Genomic DNA, 15,074 nt, shown 5'->3' on the forward strand with positions numbered 1-15,074 from the left:
TGGAAATCCCGCTATTGTTTGTGATGAAACCTTTTGATGGGAAAGTTTGTTAACGATTGGCTTTTTGGCTGGAGTTTACTGGGATTTTCGGGAAGAAGAAGGTTCTAGGCTGACTTTCATGGGACATGACGTAAAAGATAGTTCTCCCAGATGACAACATGTCGACTGTAAAAAGTCATCAAAGGGCGAAAGGAATTATGCAATTTCTAAAAATACATACAAAGATATGTAATAAATACATGATTGGACTGGGTTCCCCTTCAAAACTGAAACTAATGTTGTTAATGGTAGTGGGAATACTAACATGTTTTATGTTAAACATAGGTTTAAAGCTGTATTAAATATAAACATTTTGGTCCAATCAGAAATGTACAATGTTCATTCGTTTAAAAATTTCACTCTTTGAGAGGAAAATTTCGTATTTTCTAAATACAGTTAGGTGTATTTTTTAACCTTTACTCTGATTAGAATTTCAGAATCAATCAGCTTTATTTTTATTTGCAAAAATGAAACGCTTGATAGTTTTCGGTAGGTACCCCCTTTGGTTCCTGTGACACATAATGATTAAATAACATGTGGTTTACATGGCGAATATTGGACTACAACGTTTAACAAAGTCCCTTCCATTGAATTAGGCAACGTGCAGTACAGATATGTTGAGCGTGTGTTGCCAGTCGCGGTTTGAAGGCGCTGTACGTGATGTCGCTTTTTCGAAATATTGGACAAATCTTTGACATACGCTGCTGTACACAGCCCTCCGAGGAACTAAACAAGATCTCACATAATTCATAGTACTCCCAGTGTTTATCTACGTCGAGGAAGCACATCATTTCTACAGTTATCACCAACTGATAGTGAAGGTGAAGGATTCTGTAGGTTTTTCTAACACTCGTTAGAAATCAATCAAAAATCAAGTCATCCTCTTAGATTAGATGTATTTCTACTGTATGATATATTGCAGTATTAATCAGATCCCACCAACAATTTTATGTTCTGGGTACTTTCACATCCTAGTACTTTAAATATTTGATTTATACAGAATATTAAATATATTTTGTGGTATCCAATATCAACAAATACTAAGTATATTCATAGCTAATCACTGTATCAAACATTTTTATAAACTGGTTTGAAGTTTTATGCCTATTTTGACGACATTGCTGACTTAACATCTTTCTTTTTGCGATCATTTCACTTACTGAAGTAGTAGTAGTAGTGTTCTGCTTTTGTATACGTAGGTACCGGTAACTTAAAACGAAGATTGGCATTTTCATCAATTACTAATCAACTACTACATACAACAATGGAAGGTGATTAGCAGAGTAGGCTACAGAGGTTTTGTTAAAAAGTTTTTGTTATATCTTACCTCATGGTGGTTTGTTGAAATAACAAATTTGTTTAACATTAAAATTACTCGGAAAGTTGTAAAACAACTTTTTAAATTATATAAACTAGTGGTATAAAATGCAGATGTACACTAAAGCCTATTGACATGAAAACACAAGTGTTTTTTTTTTATTTCAGCGAATTTTCCTGTAGGGAAGTAGCTATTACCATGGGTGACTACTATTGGTGGGTGGGGGTGGGGCCATGGGTAAGACCCCTAGGACCGATATAATTTTCATTTAGATGTCCCTAGAGGCCAAAAACAGGATTCGTTCAAATTGCTATATGTGGTATGTGTGTATGTGAACGCGAATACTAGATAGGCTAATTTTTGTCCGATTTTGGTGAAATTTTGATTGAAGGTGTAGGGCGGGATAAACTTGAATGAGTTCGCGAACCAGCATGATCGGACCACCATCGGAACGGGGTTTTATGGGGAGTTGGTTTTACAGGGCAAAAATTTGTTTTTCTCATTTTTGACCCTAAAATAATAAAATTTTATAATTTATCTTCAAACCACTTTAAAAAGCTTAAAAAACCAACAGTTTAGTATATTGAAGTGATTTTACAGTTATCGGTTACAGAAAAAATTAAAAAAAAATTAAAACCGAAAACCCTCATGTTATTCTTATGGAGAATATGCTGTAGTTTACATTATATTAGTTTATGTAGTTTACATTTTAGTTAACTATTATATTTTTTTACATCTCAATGATTTATTAATGTTGTAAATGCTAGATATTTCAAAAAATCTATCGTACCCGTATGTTAGCACTTAAATAATTATATTTCAATGTTCACGAACCTTTAGTAGATCGTTGTAAAATGGCGAATGACGTGGAGATAGTAATAAATAAATAAATAAGAATATGATGGGGTGGTCCGTCTACTCCACATGGGGTCAAGAATGCGGCTCTAGACGTAATCAAATTACCCCACCGAGTAAACAATGCCCTTCTGGTTATAATTGTATGTCAAATGTGATTTGCTGCCTAAAAAACACCTGCTGCTAGCCACCCTCAAACTTGGTCCTAATTTACATAAACCACACCAAAAGTCCACTGAAACTCTTAAAATCGCGGATTGAATATTGTAAGATCTTACTAAAATATTGACTTCGCACTACCGAATTAGGTATTTCAAAACCTATTGACATTTATTTTTAAAGTATTGTGAGGAAAAGAATCAAGGTCACGTTTTTAGGATCTTAATTTAGTTTAGGTTTACCTATAGTGTTAACAAATCTGGACGAAAGGTAACCATGTACGCCTACCTGATCAATTTTAGCGAATTTCCCATATAGGGAATAAGCTATTACCGTAGTACTCATGGTAAGACCTGGAACCGGGACCGATTTACTTTTTCGTTTTGAGGTCCCTAGAGGCCAAAAACACCATCTGTTCAAATTCATATATATTATATTTATTTATTTATATATGTACGTCCGTTAGCGCGATAACTCGAGCAAAACTCATCTGATTTTGATGAAATTTGGTACAAACGTGTAGGTAAACCTAAGTTTATTCGAACGAGTTCGGGAACCACCATGATTGGACTATGGGAACAGGTGTTTATAGGGGGTTTTATGTGGTAAAAATTGGGTTTTCTCATTTCCTAAAAACTTAAAATTTAAAATTTTCTTTCCAAACCATTTTGTAGAGCTTAAAAAAACAAATAATTTAGTATATTGAAGCCTTATTATGCGCCTAATGGTTACGGAGAAAATTCCAAAACACTGTAAATTTAAAATTTCCATGTTATTCTTATGGAGAATAAGTAAACTGTTGTAGTTTGCTTGTTTATAAACATATTTTGATCAAATTTGAAAAATGCATTCATTTCATTCTAAACTATTAACATTAAAAAAAAACACATTTTTACCCTCCCTGTTGCAGCAAACCTAAGTACTCGTTAAATTAATGTTATTTAAATAGGGAATAAATGTGATATTTTTAAAGAGACATTTTTGTGTAAATCCAATCAAGCAAATGGAAATTTGCTTAGTCTGCAGGTTTGCTGGGGCGGGGGTATTAGATTTTCTTTTCGTCCACACAATTGAGCTGCTGTTTATAGTAATTGTCAATTTATCAGTTATCAATTATTGAGATGGGGACGCTAGGTGTGTATTTTAACCCAAATATGAGTGAAGGATGAGTGTAGAACATCGATCTCTAATAATAGAGATCGATGGTGTAGAATAGTGTGAGATGATCTGTGTAGCTTTGTTACTGACTAAGATCAGCTGTTTAATTAGCCAGGATAATTTATTTAAAGCCCAATGATCAGGAACAGCTGGGTCCAGTTTCAAACCATAAAAAAACTACTGACTTTCCTAACCTGTGTTCACTAACCTTCGTGAAACGACATAATTAAATGATATAGGTACATTAGTTATATCTGGAAAAGTATTGAGGAACAGTAGTAGCATAGATAAAAGGAGTATTTAATCTATGGTAGTAGATAGTAAACCAATTTTTAATTTGCATCGCTGTCTCAAATAATTAGGTTTCAAAGATGTACGCTGATTACCTATGACCTCTCTGAAGTTTTCCCTTATCGATCCCTTTTTCAATTGAAGAAATTTCAATGCATTTTCATTGTTAATACTCATTTTCAATTGAAGATTGGTCAATCCATGTAGCGTGAAGCAATGTGAATCAAAATTAAGGTAGTAAGTCTTGTTAGAAATTTAGTCTATAAAACTCACCAAATCTTCTTTGTGTAATAATTTACCATAGGTAATTAATTCTTGACAATATCGTATTTGGCTTCTGAACGGACCAAAATGTTAGGTAACTGTGTTGCGTGTAAATAAAATAACTTGTAATAAAAAATAAGTAAAGATCTTTAAGTGGACTGTAACTGTGTATATTGAGAAAAACAATTAATACAACAGATGTTAATTAATTCACTCAAAATACGGATGTAATAGAGGAACAAGCAATTATGAGAATATGGCAAAGAGTATCAAACACATGGGTACAACGGCTAGTTAACTGTTAATAAAACACCCCAAGTGTATTAAATCATGGTGGAAGGAAAAAACAAATGACCAATGCTAAATGGTATTTATGGGAATATCCTTTACTTTTGTACCTACTGTATTTAGTAATTTGCCACTATACCGTAGATGATTTATTTTAAGCATATTATACAATTTATTTATTTACATTTTCAGAAAGCTGTCTTGGCTACCTAGCTTTTCATGAGACCAATGTTAGAAATATAAAAAATTAATTTAAAGTTTCTAACGAAAAACAAAATTTTCCAGAACATTGGCTTGGCTAGCATGGATATTGTTTTACCCTGAAACTAAGACATTCATAACAATTTAGAAGAAATCATGGGAGCCGTTTTTGAAATCATTGTGCATAAGTGTTACTGTTATTATAGTATAGATTACTCGGGGTTGGAACATGTTGTGGTCTGATTAATTTTTTTCTGAGATAAAATCCCAAACATGTAAAAAAGTGTATTAGGTAGGCCTGTAATGTAGGATTTTTAAAGTTTTCAATTAACTTAAAGCTTTGTTCTATGGTTCCAAATTTAATAAACAGGAGGTCTTTACTATTACGTTTTACTAATTTTATAAACACTATTTTCATGCACATTTCTGGAGGACGCAACAGCCTTTTAGCTAGTTTAGTTGTTATGAGGGACAGATCGCCACTGGCTACATGAGGTAACTTATCATCATACCAAGACCAAGGGACATATCCAGCAGACCATTGGAATATTGGCAATTAGACCATTGGTCTTGTTGCTGACTACCTTCTACTAGATGTCATCATTAATTAATAGCCCAATGATAAATGGGATGGGTTCAAAATCAATCTCGCTTGGGCTCAATCCAGCGACTTTCAGATTTCAAGGCAAGCATTTCACGAGGCTACCATAGAGTTAAAAATAGAATAACAACTATATTTGTATCTAGGTTTGTCATAGTAAAGGTAATTGTTTGGTTTCAATAAATTTATTTGACACTTTCTTTGTGAGATTTAAATAAATTCCAACATAATTGATAATAATTCAAAAGGTAGCTCTGAATTTTAATGAATCCTAGACAAAATCATTAGAAATTGGCCCGTAAATTCATTAAAAACTTACCTACATTTAGCTTGCTAAACATACCTATTTCAAATAACCCAATAACCTACATGTGTATTTAGTGGAACTAGAGGTCCCCCTGTGGTTGAAAACTCGACCAATAATAGAGGTCGTCCAGTGTTCAAAAACTCCACCAATATCAATTAGGCCTATCAATTATCAATTACGCCACTATGTACGTATTTTAACCAAAATATGAGCGAAGGATGAGTGTAGGATGAGTGGCGCGATCTTGTAGTCTTGTTAGTGACTAAGGTTGACATGTTCCTTAGACACAGCTGTTAATTAATAGCCCATACAGCTAATGGCAACTAAGGGACCTACAGTTTAGAGTGGAATCCGAACCACATTTTTTCCTTGGTATTTAACGAATTGGTCTAATTATCAGGATAGTACTAAGGATAGTCGAGTACTCGTTCGTGCGGACGTTAATCCACACCAGGGAGCATCGCATCCACAGTGTATGCCTATAAATATCCACAATTCGTGACCTCCTAGTAGCTGGATTACAGGACGACACCACCCGTCCCAGTAATAATATGTAATGTACAGACTTCTCTATTTTCCCCCCACGCTGTAAAGAAAACATGTGATAGAAATTTCTTTCATTCGTTTAAATTTTCTGTTTTTATATTTCGTTGTTATTTCGTCACCAGCATGGTAACCCATAAGGCCCATGTAAATTTTTTGTTATTTAAAATTCTTTTTTGTGCTTATTTTTGAGCCTATTTTATTTTATGAAGGGATTCTGCTCATCTACAGATAAATATCTTTGTAACAGTAAGCGTAGATTTTCCCTGCAATGCGCACGAGCTGAGAAAAAAGGTTTTTAAGAAACATGCTTGCCTATTAACCCTTTGAGTCTTATGCAACGATATATGGCTGTTTACTCAAATCTTTAAAGGATATAGAGAAGGTTATTTTAACAAAAAGAAGCAAAACGGCCATTGGTGACCTGCATGTTCGTAGGATACACTAACAACCACTTAGCTAAAAGATTTGCCCAATCCGATGATTTGAGGTGTATGTCTAAACAAAGGATTATGAACACCTGACTATGCCCCAGTGGTTGAAGTATACCGCTATCGCTACAAACACAAAGGTCACCAATTATTTGCCACACACAGGATGGGAATCGAACCCAAGCAAACGAATGCCACTGGCCACTGGCCAAGTGACACACGCCCTAGCCTTCTCGGCTATCTGTGCTTGGAGAATATGGAGTAAAAACTGGTATTTAAGCTGACGTCAACAATTGCTAACAGATAGCGCCTTAGTTTTTCAATACGTTACTAGATAGCAGCACTCTAGTCAGTCACGGACTATTTAGATGATATTTTATCAGCTGAACCACAACAGTGATCATAAATGGTGTTACTGAGGCTTTACTGACAAACTGGTTTTTTTCCTAAAAAGGCTACCTATATCATAATAACCTTATCAAACTAAATCAAGTTTAAATTCAATATTAGGCTATATTGTAATTTAGATGTAAGAAAACTTGGAAATTTACAACAAAAACACAGTTTATTTTTAACATTTACTGCAAATACCAAGACTTTTCTTCGTTATATATTTGTTATTGTCTTAGGGTAGAAACACACATACCGCGTTCGGGAGCGGAGCGGGCGGGGCAATCAAGGGCGAGCTAAAACGAGGCGACTGAGAGGGACTGACGTCGCACACATGAAGCGACTAGCGAGAGCGACACAAACGGGAACTTGATCAGTTCCAAGATGTCACATAAGTTAGTACTGTATAGTTAAGTTCGCACGCAGTTTGGAGCACAGCGAAAACAATTAACTCACATTCATTTTGCGAGCTTCAAACTGGTTTGAAGTGGGTGCATAAAGTGAATGAAAAAAGGAAGGTGCATGGTGAATATCACCACTTGTTTCCATTTCTTAAGAAGCATGAATCACTGTTTGTGCAATACATGCGTATGTCTATCGGCTCATGTTAAACTTCTGTAACTTAACCTCCTTGAATTGAATTGCTCAATGAACTATCAAAATGTTTCAAAACTAGTTTATCTATATAACAGGTTACAATGATATAAGTTTAATAGGTACAAACAATAGTTTAAATGTAGGGTAGCTTATAAATGAGCTGTATGTATATGGGCCGCGCGCTGGTCAGATCCTTGGAGTCCGTGCTGTGACGACACGGCAGTAGAACCACTTTGCTCGTCAACATGAGATAGCCCATGTATTCTATAAGCTAGCCCCAGTTTAAAAAGACCTAATAATGGAGAAGTTCAAATTAAGTTTGTCTTTTGACGTGGTTTTTGTTAGGCCTATGCGCATAATGATTCAATGGTCAAATTCTACAGACAGTAAAACTATAAATTTGTACACCTATAGGCTACTTTTATACTCAATTAGAAACACAGGAACTGATTAAAAATAATTAGGACTAACTTACATCATTAAGTGGAACTTTACATGCGATGAAACGTGTTCCAGGAACTACGCTGCCCATCGGAGAATATGGTAGCCACCTGAAACACAATTCAATCACCACAGAGTTTATCTACAATCCTAGCATTATTTGTCCAAGTATTTTTAAGTTAATATTAGGTAGTATTTTCTTTGTGAATTTATCATTCGTTTTTGTCTATTATTTGTGTGTGAACGTCAATTATTTATACTTCTACTAGGAACTTATTAGCTTCACTCATATCATTGTAAATTATAAATTAGATTGCATTTTTGTCCTTTCTCAATCTACAATATATACTTACTATTAGTGTTAAGTCTGTTTGCTTATTTTCGAGCTGTGATATTTTTGAAAACCTTTGTTCTGTTTTGTTCAGCTATTCCTGTGTACATATTATTTAAAATGGTGTATGCTGTGTACAGTAACAAATAAATAGAATTAATTAATTAACTGAAAATATAAAATACCCCCGCCGCAGCAAACCTGCAGACTAAGCGAATTTCCATTTCCCTAAATGGATTTACACTAAAATGTCTCCTTAAAAATATCACATTTATTCCCTATTTAAATAGAATCAGTTTAAAACATACTTAGGTTTGCTGCAACAGGGAGGGTAAAAGTGTTTTTTTATGTAAAATGTTAATAGTTAGTAAGAAATAAAAACATTTTCCAAATTTGGGCAAAATATGTTTATAAACAAGCAAACTACAACAGTTTACTTATTCTCCATAAGAATAACATGGGAATTTTAAATTTACAATTTTTTGGAATTTTCTCCGTAACCATTAGGCGCATTATAACGCTTCAATATACTAAATTATTTGTTTTTTTAAGCTCTACAAAATAGTTTCGAAAGAAATTGCAAAATTTTATGTTTTTTGGGTCAAAAATGGGAAAAACCCATTTTTACCCCATAAAAGCCCCCATAAAACCCCCGTTCCCATGGTCCGATCATGCTGGTTCGCGAACTCGTTCGAATAAACGTAGGTTTACCACGTTTGTACCAAATTTCATCAAAATCGGATCATTTTTGCTCGAGTTATCGCGCTAACGGACACATATATATATATATATATATAAATATATTATATATATATATATATAAATATATATATACATATGAATTTGAACGGATGGTGTTTTTGACCTCTAGGGACCTCAAAACGAAAAAAAAAAATCGGTCCCGGGTCCAGGTCTTACCGTGAGTACTACGGTAATAGCTTATTCCCTATATGGGAAATTCGCTAAAAACCAGTAAAGATGGTAATGAGAAGTGATTAGGCCAAGTAGCCTAGATAAAGCCATTACGATGAGCAGTTCACTAGTGTTTAAAACGCTAGCCTATAATTTACTAAAAACGGGTGCAAGGTTTTTGTATTATTTAGGTCTTTGGAGTACCGTATCTTATACCATAGCCGCTTAACTTTACTCTACATTCTTAAACCTTTCACAAGAAACACTAGCAATCACATTTTAATTGTAGGTTAATTATCACATGTCCACACATGTGCAACGATCACTTTCGTCTGTAGTGGTACGCCTAGTCCCAATAAAGTTTGGAGTTGGAATCAATTCAATGGAATGGATTCCATGGAACTGTAAAAAACCTCCAAAAAAGGTAGTCCAAATCAGCTCTTACGTTAATCAGTTAAATAATTGAGCCAGTGACATCATTTCTTTGTGTTTAGGATCCATATTCTTAGGCCTATTTATTTTTATACATTTCAACGACAGGTATAACACCAATTTACAAATGAAAGCAAACTTAGATGGCTAACAAGAGCAGTTGAAAATAACATACAATGCTAATACAAAACGATGACTCTCGCTCCCCAAGGGGGGGCAGGCAGTAGGCGATACAAAAAATTAATCGTCCCGCTCCAAATTGTCCTCAAAGAAATAATCTACTTTGTAGTATGGTATATTAATCATCTATTAATCTATTATTTAATCATCATATAAGTCTTTCACAGCACTCATGAACTTCCGGTCGTCCAGACATTGAATGCTGGAAGGGAGTCTGTTGAAGAACTTGATGGCTGTCGTAGGGAAGGAATTGAGCATTCTGCTCAATGTTGCAAGGGAGACATCGAGATTCTGCCTAGCTCTGGTATTTGCCGTAGTGACAGTACATGCATAACTAGATGACAAGATATGTGAGACGGTTTCACAAAATGATTTGATAGAACATGGGTGCAAGCTAATAATAAATAAATGCAAAAATTATAATGTTGACAAAACAATAATGATGACAGGACTGTATGATCTAGTGTGACAGCAATGTATGTAATAAGGCAACAGACTGAACTAAAAAATATTGTAAAATATTGAACATTTTTGTTCAAACTTAATCTCTGTGGTAAGCTAGGTCCTATCAACGGCTGTTTGTAGACGTGAGCTTATTACCGTACTTCCAAGACAAACATTTAGCATTCTGCCAAAATTATGTAAAAATTCTAAACTTTTTATTGTAAAAACTATTGTGGGTAAAATTGAAATTGATCCTTATCGGTAGGCCTAGATGGAAGGCCTGGGTCTACAAGTGAAAAGGTGTTCGAATGAAACAATGTTTAGTTAGACAGACTGTATTTTTTTAGTTTTATATACTAGGCCTACTACTGAAGTAAAAGTAATGGGTTAAGCTTACAAATACCATTTGTTTTACTGAATGTCCTCATTCCTTGTAGCAGATGGGGTTTATTAATGGTGAAAGATGTGGGGATGAGTGTTCGTTGGACGAAAGGAATCTTTTATTTTGTAATAGTTTAACTGCTCCTCGCAGTTGCCACACCAAAGAAGATGCAAGTTTAGGCCTAGTGCACATAATGAGGGACCGAAATCACTTTTCCAGCATTTAATATGCTACAAAACTTCATTTTATACACTTTTAAACAAGATTTCACACTTCAGGGAGTGTGTTTAGGGCAAAGTAAATTTTTACCTAGCAACGTCACAATTCTTTCACTAGGCATAGACTTGTATGTTGGCCAATATCGCATCATTGATCTTGACCAAAATGGAGAACGTTCTAGACGAAGAGACCAACAGCGGTAAATTCCTAGATTACGGCCACAGAAGATTTTACCAAATGCTGTTAGGTTATGCAGAGTTACGTCTAGATTAGGCCTACAACTGTATTGTTTTTTCAAGACACAGTTTTTTTTAGGATATCAGGCTCTCTAGCACTCTGAAGTGATATCCACCCTAGGAGGAAGGACGACTTGAATCTACACTATATGTTAGATTAAGAAAGGTCCAATCTAGCTATTGTATACTAGAGATATAACTTTTTTAACAAACTCCCTTGTACAGCTCAGAAACTGCCGGAAGCAAAGTTCAAAAAGGGAATCGAATCTCTTCTGTTAGAAAATCCAATTTACTCAATCAAAGAGTTTTTTTGAAGCTTCACCTGGTCAAGTAATTAAGTTAAGTTTTTTTAGTCAATGAGTGCCAATTTGTGATGATTAATAGGCCCTAAGTTTTGTTTTGGTTTTCATTTCTCTGCATGGTGTGTTGCAGGCTTAGGTTAAAAAATTGATGTACAGTAGAACCTTTTTAATCCGAACTAATTGGGACCGGGGATAGTTCGGACTATTGAATGGTTCGGATTACAGAACATATTATTGTTTCTACTTAACAATGGTTATAGAAAAGTGGAAAATACCTTAGGCCTATAAAGTAAAATAAAGTGTTTATTAAATACAGTAGTAAACATAGGGAATAAACAGTACTGTATATTACAATTGAAATAATTATGGTGTGTATATCAATAAATACATTATACAATAAAGAACTACTGTACTGTGTAAAGAGTACAGAAATGAGGCGTTCGGATTAGTGGACGTTCGGATTACAGGGGTTCGGATTAAAGAGGTTCTACTGTATTGACGTTTCCTTGTACATATTAATATTTTCAGGAAATAAATCATTCTCATTCTGTCACTCTTGAAGGAAAACTTTAATGCCTAATTAAAACACTGGGTAAGACACTGCAAAATACTGTTACAAAAATTTACCTCAACAGCAATGCAAGAAGTCAAATTGCCAAAAAAAACCCTGGAATACCTCAAGCATCATTAACACTAGAAATTCCACTATCTAGAGGCCTATTCCAATATTTCATGGTTTCCTTAATAGAAAATTAAGTTATTGCAAGATAGATTTCATAAAAATGTTGTTCTTAAATACACGTATAGTTAATTGTTATTGTAATTGTTAAATAATAAGCCAATTATGAATAAATTAACTTAGCAACCAAAAACTAACCTAATAACCCTAGTAACCTTTGAAAGGTGGTGTGTTATTTGTAGCAGAAAATTTAAGTAACTTGACAGTTAAAATGTAGTTAAATGTAATTAATTCAAGAGATACCTCAGGCTTACCTGTCAGGTATTCCACCTTTTCCCATGTTGATATGATTCGATAATAATTTAAAATATTAGGTAGGCCTAATTAGAGAAGAGATTGTTTAATGTTTTATGTTTACGTTTACGCTTTTATAATAATTGCCAAAGCCTGGCCTTCCTTATTTAGGGTTAGGTTAGGTTATATTATTAAATTCTTCTTCTTCTTCTTCTACTACTTACTTTACTCCTCTTCTTGTATATCTCTCTTACTAGGCTGACTAAAACACCATGAAGGTTCTAAACTACCGATGATCCGAGAACCAGATTCATTTTACTAATTTTCATTTTTACTAATTCATTTATTCTATTTTTACACGTTTTATATTTTTCTCCTTTCAATTTTAATTCTTTCTTTGAATTATGCTTCACACCCCTTGATTGAGGATATAGTAGTTTACGCAACGATTGCGTTAAGTGAGTCTTTACGACACGAGTAGAAAATTTAAGGCACGAGCCTTGGCGAGTGCCTTAAAAACTTCTACGAGTGTCGTAAAGACTATTAACGCGAGTTGCGTACACTACTTTACCTACGACCGTTTTTTAATTACTATCAATCTGGATTTAATTACTAACAATCACTACTGATAACTTTTTAGAGAGGTTATGTTTTCGTGTATTGTCATTGCCGGTGGGGCACACGGAAGATTTCTCAGGTGCCGTTTGACGTCACTAACTGCTGACGTCACTAACTCCTGCGTCTGAAGAAACAGACAATTTTATAATTTTCTATTATTAAATTTAACTGTCATAACCTAACCAAACTAACCAAACGTGCTGATATTGGAAAAATCAAATACAGGTTTACTAATCTAAAAAATAGTTTTGTTCATAAAATAAAATTATAATTGCCTAAAATTCAATTTTATAATTTTTAATTATAAAATTAAACTGTAATAACCTAACCAAACCAACCAAACTTGCTGATATGAAAAAAATGTTGATAAAAAAGTTGGTGTCGCCGGCGGGATTCGAACCCGGAACATTCGGATTATCAGCCCGCAACGCTATCCACTGCACCACCGAGGCCGATGGCTCAACTCCGTATCGTTGCTGAATTGGTGTTCCCTCAAAGTGACGTCAGCAGTTAGTGACATCAAACGGCACCTGAGAAATCTTCCGTGTGCCGTTTCGTTGTCATTGCTACTGAAAGTGATGCAACGACTTGTTGTATAATCAGCTGATTTCCTGTAATTACCGTACGTGTTTGTTAAACTTCGTTAAATATTACATTGCTAGCAGCATTCTTACCATTAATAATATTGTATCAGGTACAATTCGGCAAATATTTCATTTATTTTTGGACTTAACACCAACTTAATTAAGAATACGCGAGTATCAACATGAACAAGTCGGAACAACAATTAAATTGGTCAACTGATCAGCTGATCAGCTGATTAGTTGACGTTCGAAGCATTACAATTTTAATTCTTTTCTCTCAATACTTGAACCTCATTGGTCCGTTACCTGTGTGGATATGAGAAAACTATGCGGATATGAAATGAAACTATGCGGATATGAAAGTAAACAGCTGTAAAGTGAAACTTTTCAATTCTAAGAACTGGACTGAAATGGCTACTTTAAAAAACGGTCGTAGGTAAAAACCTTTTTTCCTTGCCGGTTGATTTTAACCGCTTGGTATATTTATAACTTAGGCTTTGCGAGGCGACCACATATTTGTCAATATTTGTAAGTGTATTTCATGTTGTAAATGTAAAATTATTTATTTTTATGTAGGGCTAAAGGTTTTAAATGTTTTAAAAGATTTTTATAAGGTGGCCACCTAACCTAATTCATAGCTTAATTAATTTGTTTGAAATAGTCTGTTTAAATGTTTTTCGCTTTGTGGCAATCTTAGGCCTAACTAAATAAGAATTTCAAATTTAAAATTCAAATATTTTATAGTCTCTTTTAAGAAATTGTAAATTGCATTAAAGATAAAATTTTAAATTAAATATTTTTTGTTAAAGAAATTTTAAATGTATTATAAGCTTGGATGGGTTATTACTCTTGGCCATGGCAATGCCTTGTTATTGATTATTATTGTTGTCTTGTTATATATATATATATATATATGTCTTGGATATTTGTGTCCAGCCAGCACTTGTGTTGTTATTGTTGGTCCTCCACCTCAGCAATATTGTGCCGGTATCCCACCATTGATTTTGCGCTTCCAAGGAGCACACAGGATCACCAGACTTTTAAGAGGGTGGTGAAGAGATTGCTCTTAAATAACGTATTTACAGTGTCCGGGATTTTTTGGCTGGTAGTCACAACTTGTAAATAGTCTTACAAATGTTAAATACCTAAGAAGTTGTGTATTTTAGTTTTACTCCAGTTCATTTTCGTTTATTTTGACATAGCTAACACTAATTGTATTTGGTTGATTTGGCTAAATAAATGACTTATGACTTAACGGACTTCAGTTACAAGATAACATGGCAGACAGATGACATCAGCTCATTAATTCGCACTTTATTGATTTAAATTTATGAACATAAATTTATTAAAATATTATTATTTTGTTCAATATTTTCTCCTGTATTTGACTGTTAGATCTGAAGTTTAAAACTATAATTTTTTGATGATTTATTTTTAGTCCTATTGAGTTGCAGATTGCTATTGAAGTTTGAATTGTTCTTCTATTTTTATATTTTTCTGCCATTTACTATATAAACCAGCCTTCGAAGGGGCAACTTCGCAAGTAGTGTTTGTGTTGTGTTATAGCTGTTTTGTTTG

The 15,074-nt window shown here is 34.0% G+C and overlaps 1 protein-coding gene across 1 annotated transcript in view; it reads right to left on the bottom strand.

Moving 5' to 3' along the window:
• The window catches only part of LOC128983054 (putative uncharacterized protein DDB_G0279653), a 61,290-nt gene extending 48,844 nt beyond the window's left edge, over window positions 1-12,446 (bottom strand). The window contains exons 1-2 of the mRNA XM_054402187.1: window positions 12,315-12,446; window positions 7,918-7,993 (exon numbers count right to left, since the gene is read on the bottom strand). Of these exons, the coding sequence (XP_054258162.1) occupies window positions 7,918-7,993; window positions 12,315-12,340 (102 nt within the window). The 5' untranslated portion in view covers window positions 12,341-12,446. The remainder of the gene's footprint in view (window positions 1-7,917; window positions 7,994-12,314) is intronic.
• Window positions 12,447-15,074: the final 2,628 nt, after the last annotated feature.

This window comes from Macrosteles quadrilineatus, unplaced genomic scaffold (genome assembly GCF_028750875.1).
Source record: "Macrosteles quadrilineatus isolate MER2022 unplaced genomic scaffold, UCM_ALF_1.0 Scaffold_1__1_contigs__length_201487025, whole genome shotgun sequence".
NCBI classification, from domain to species: domain Eukaryota; kingdom Metazoa; phylum Arthropoda; class Insecta; order Hemiptera; family Cicadellidae; genus Macrosteles; species Macrosteles quadrilineatus.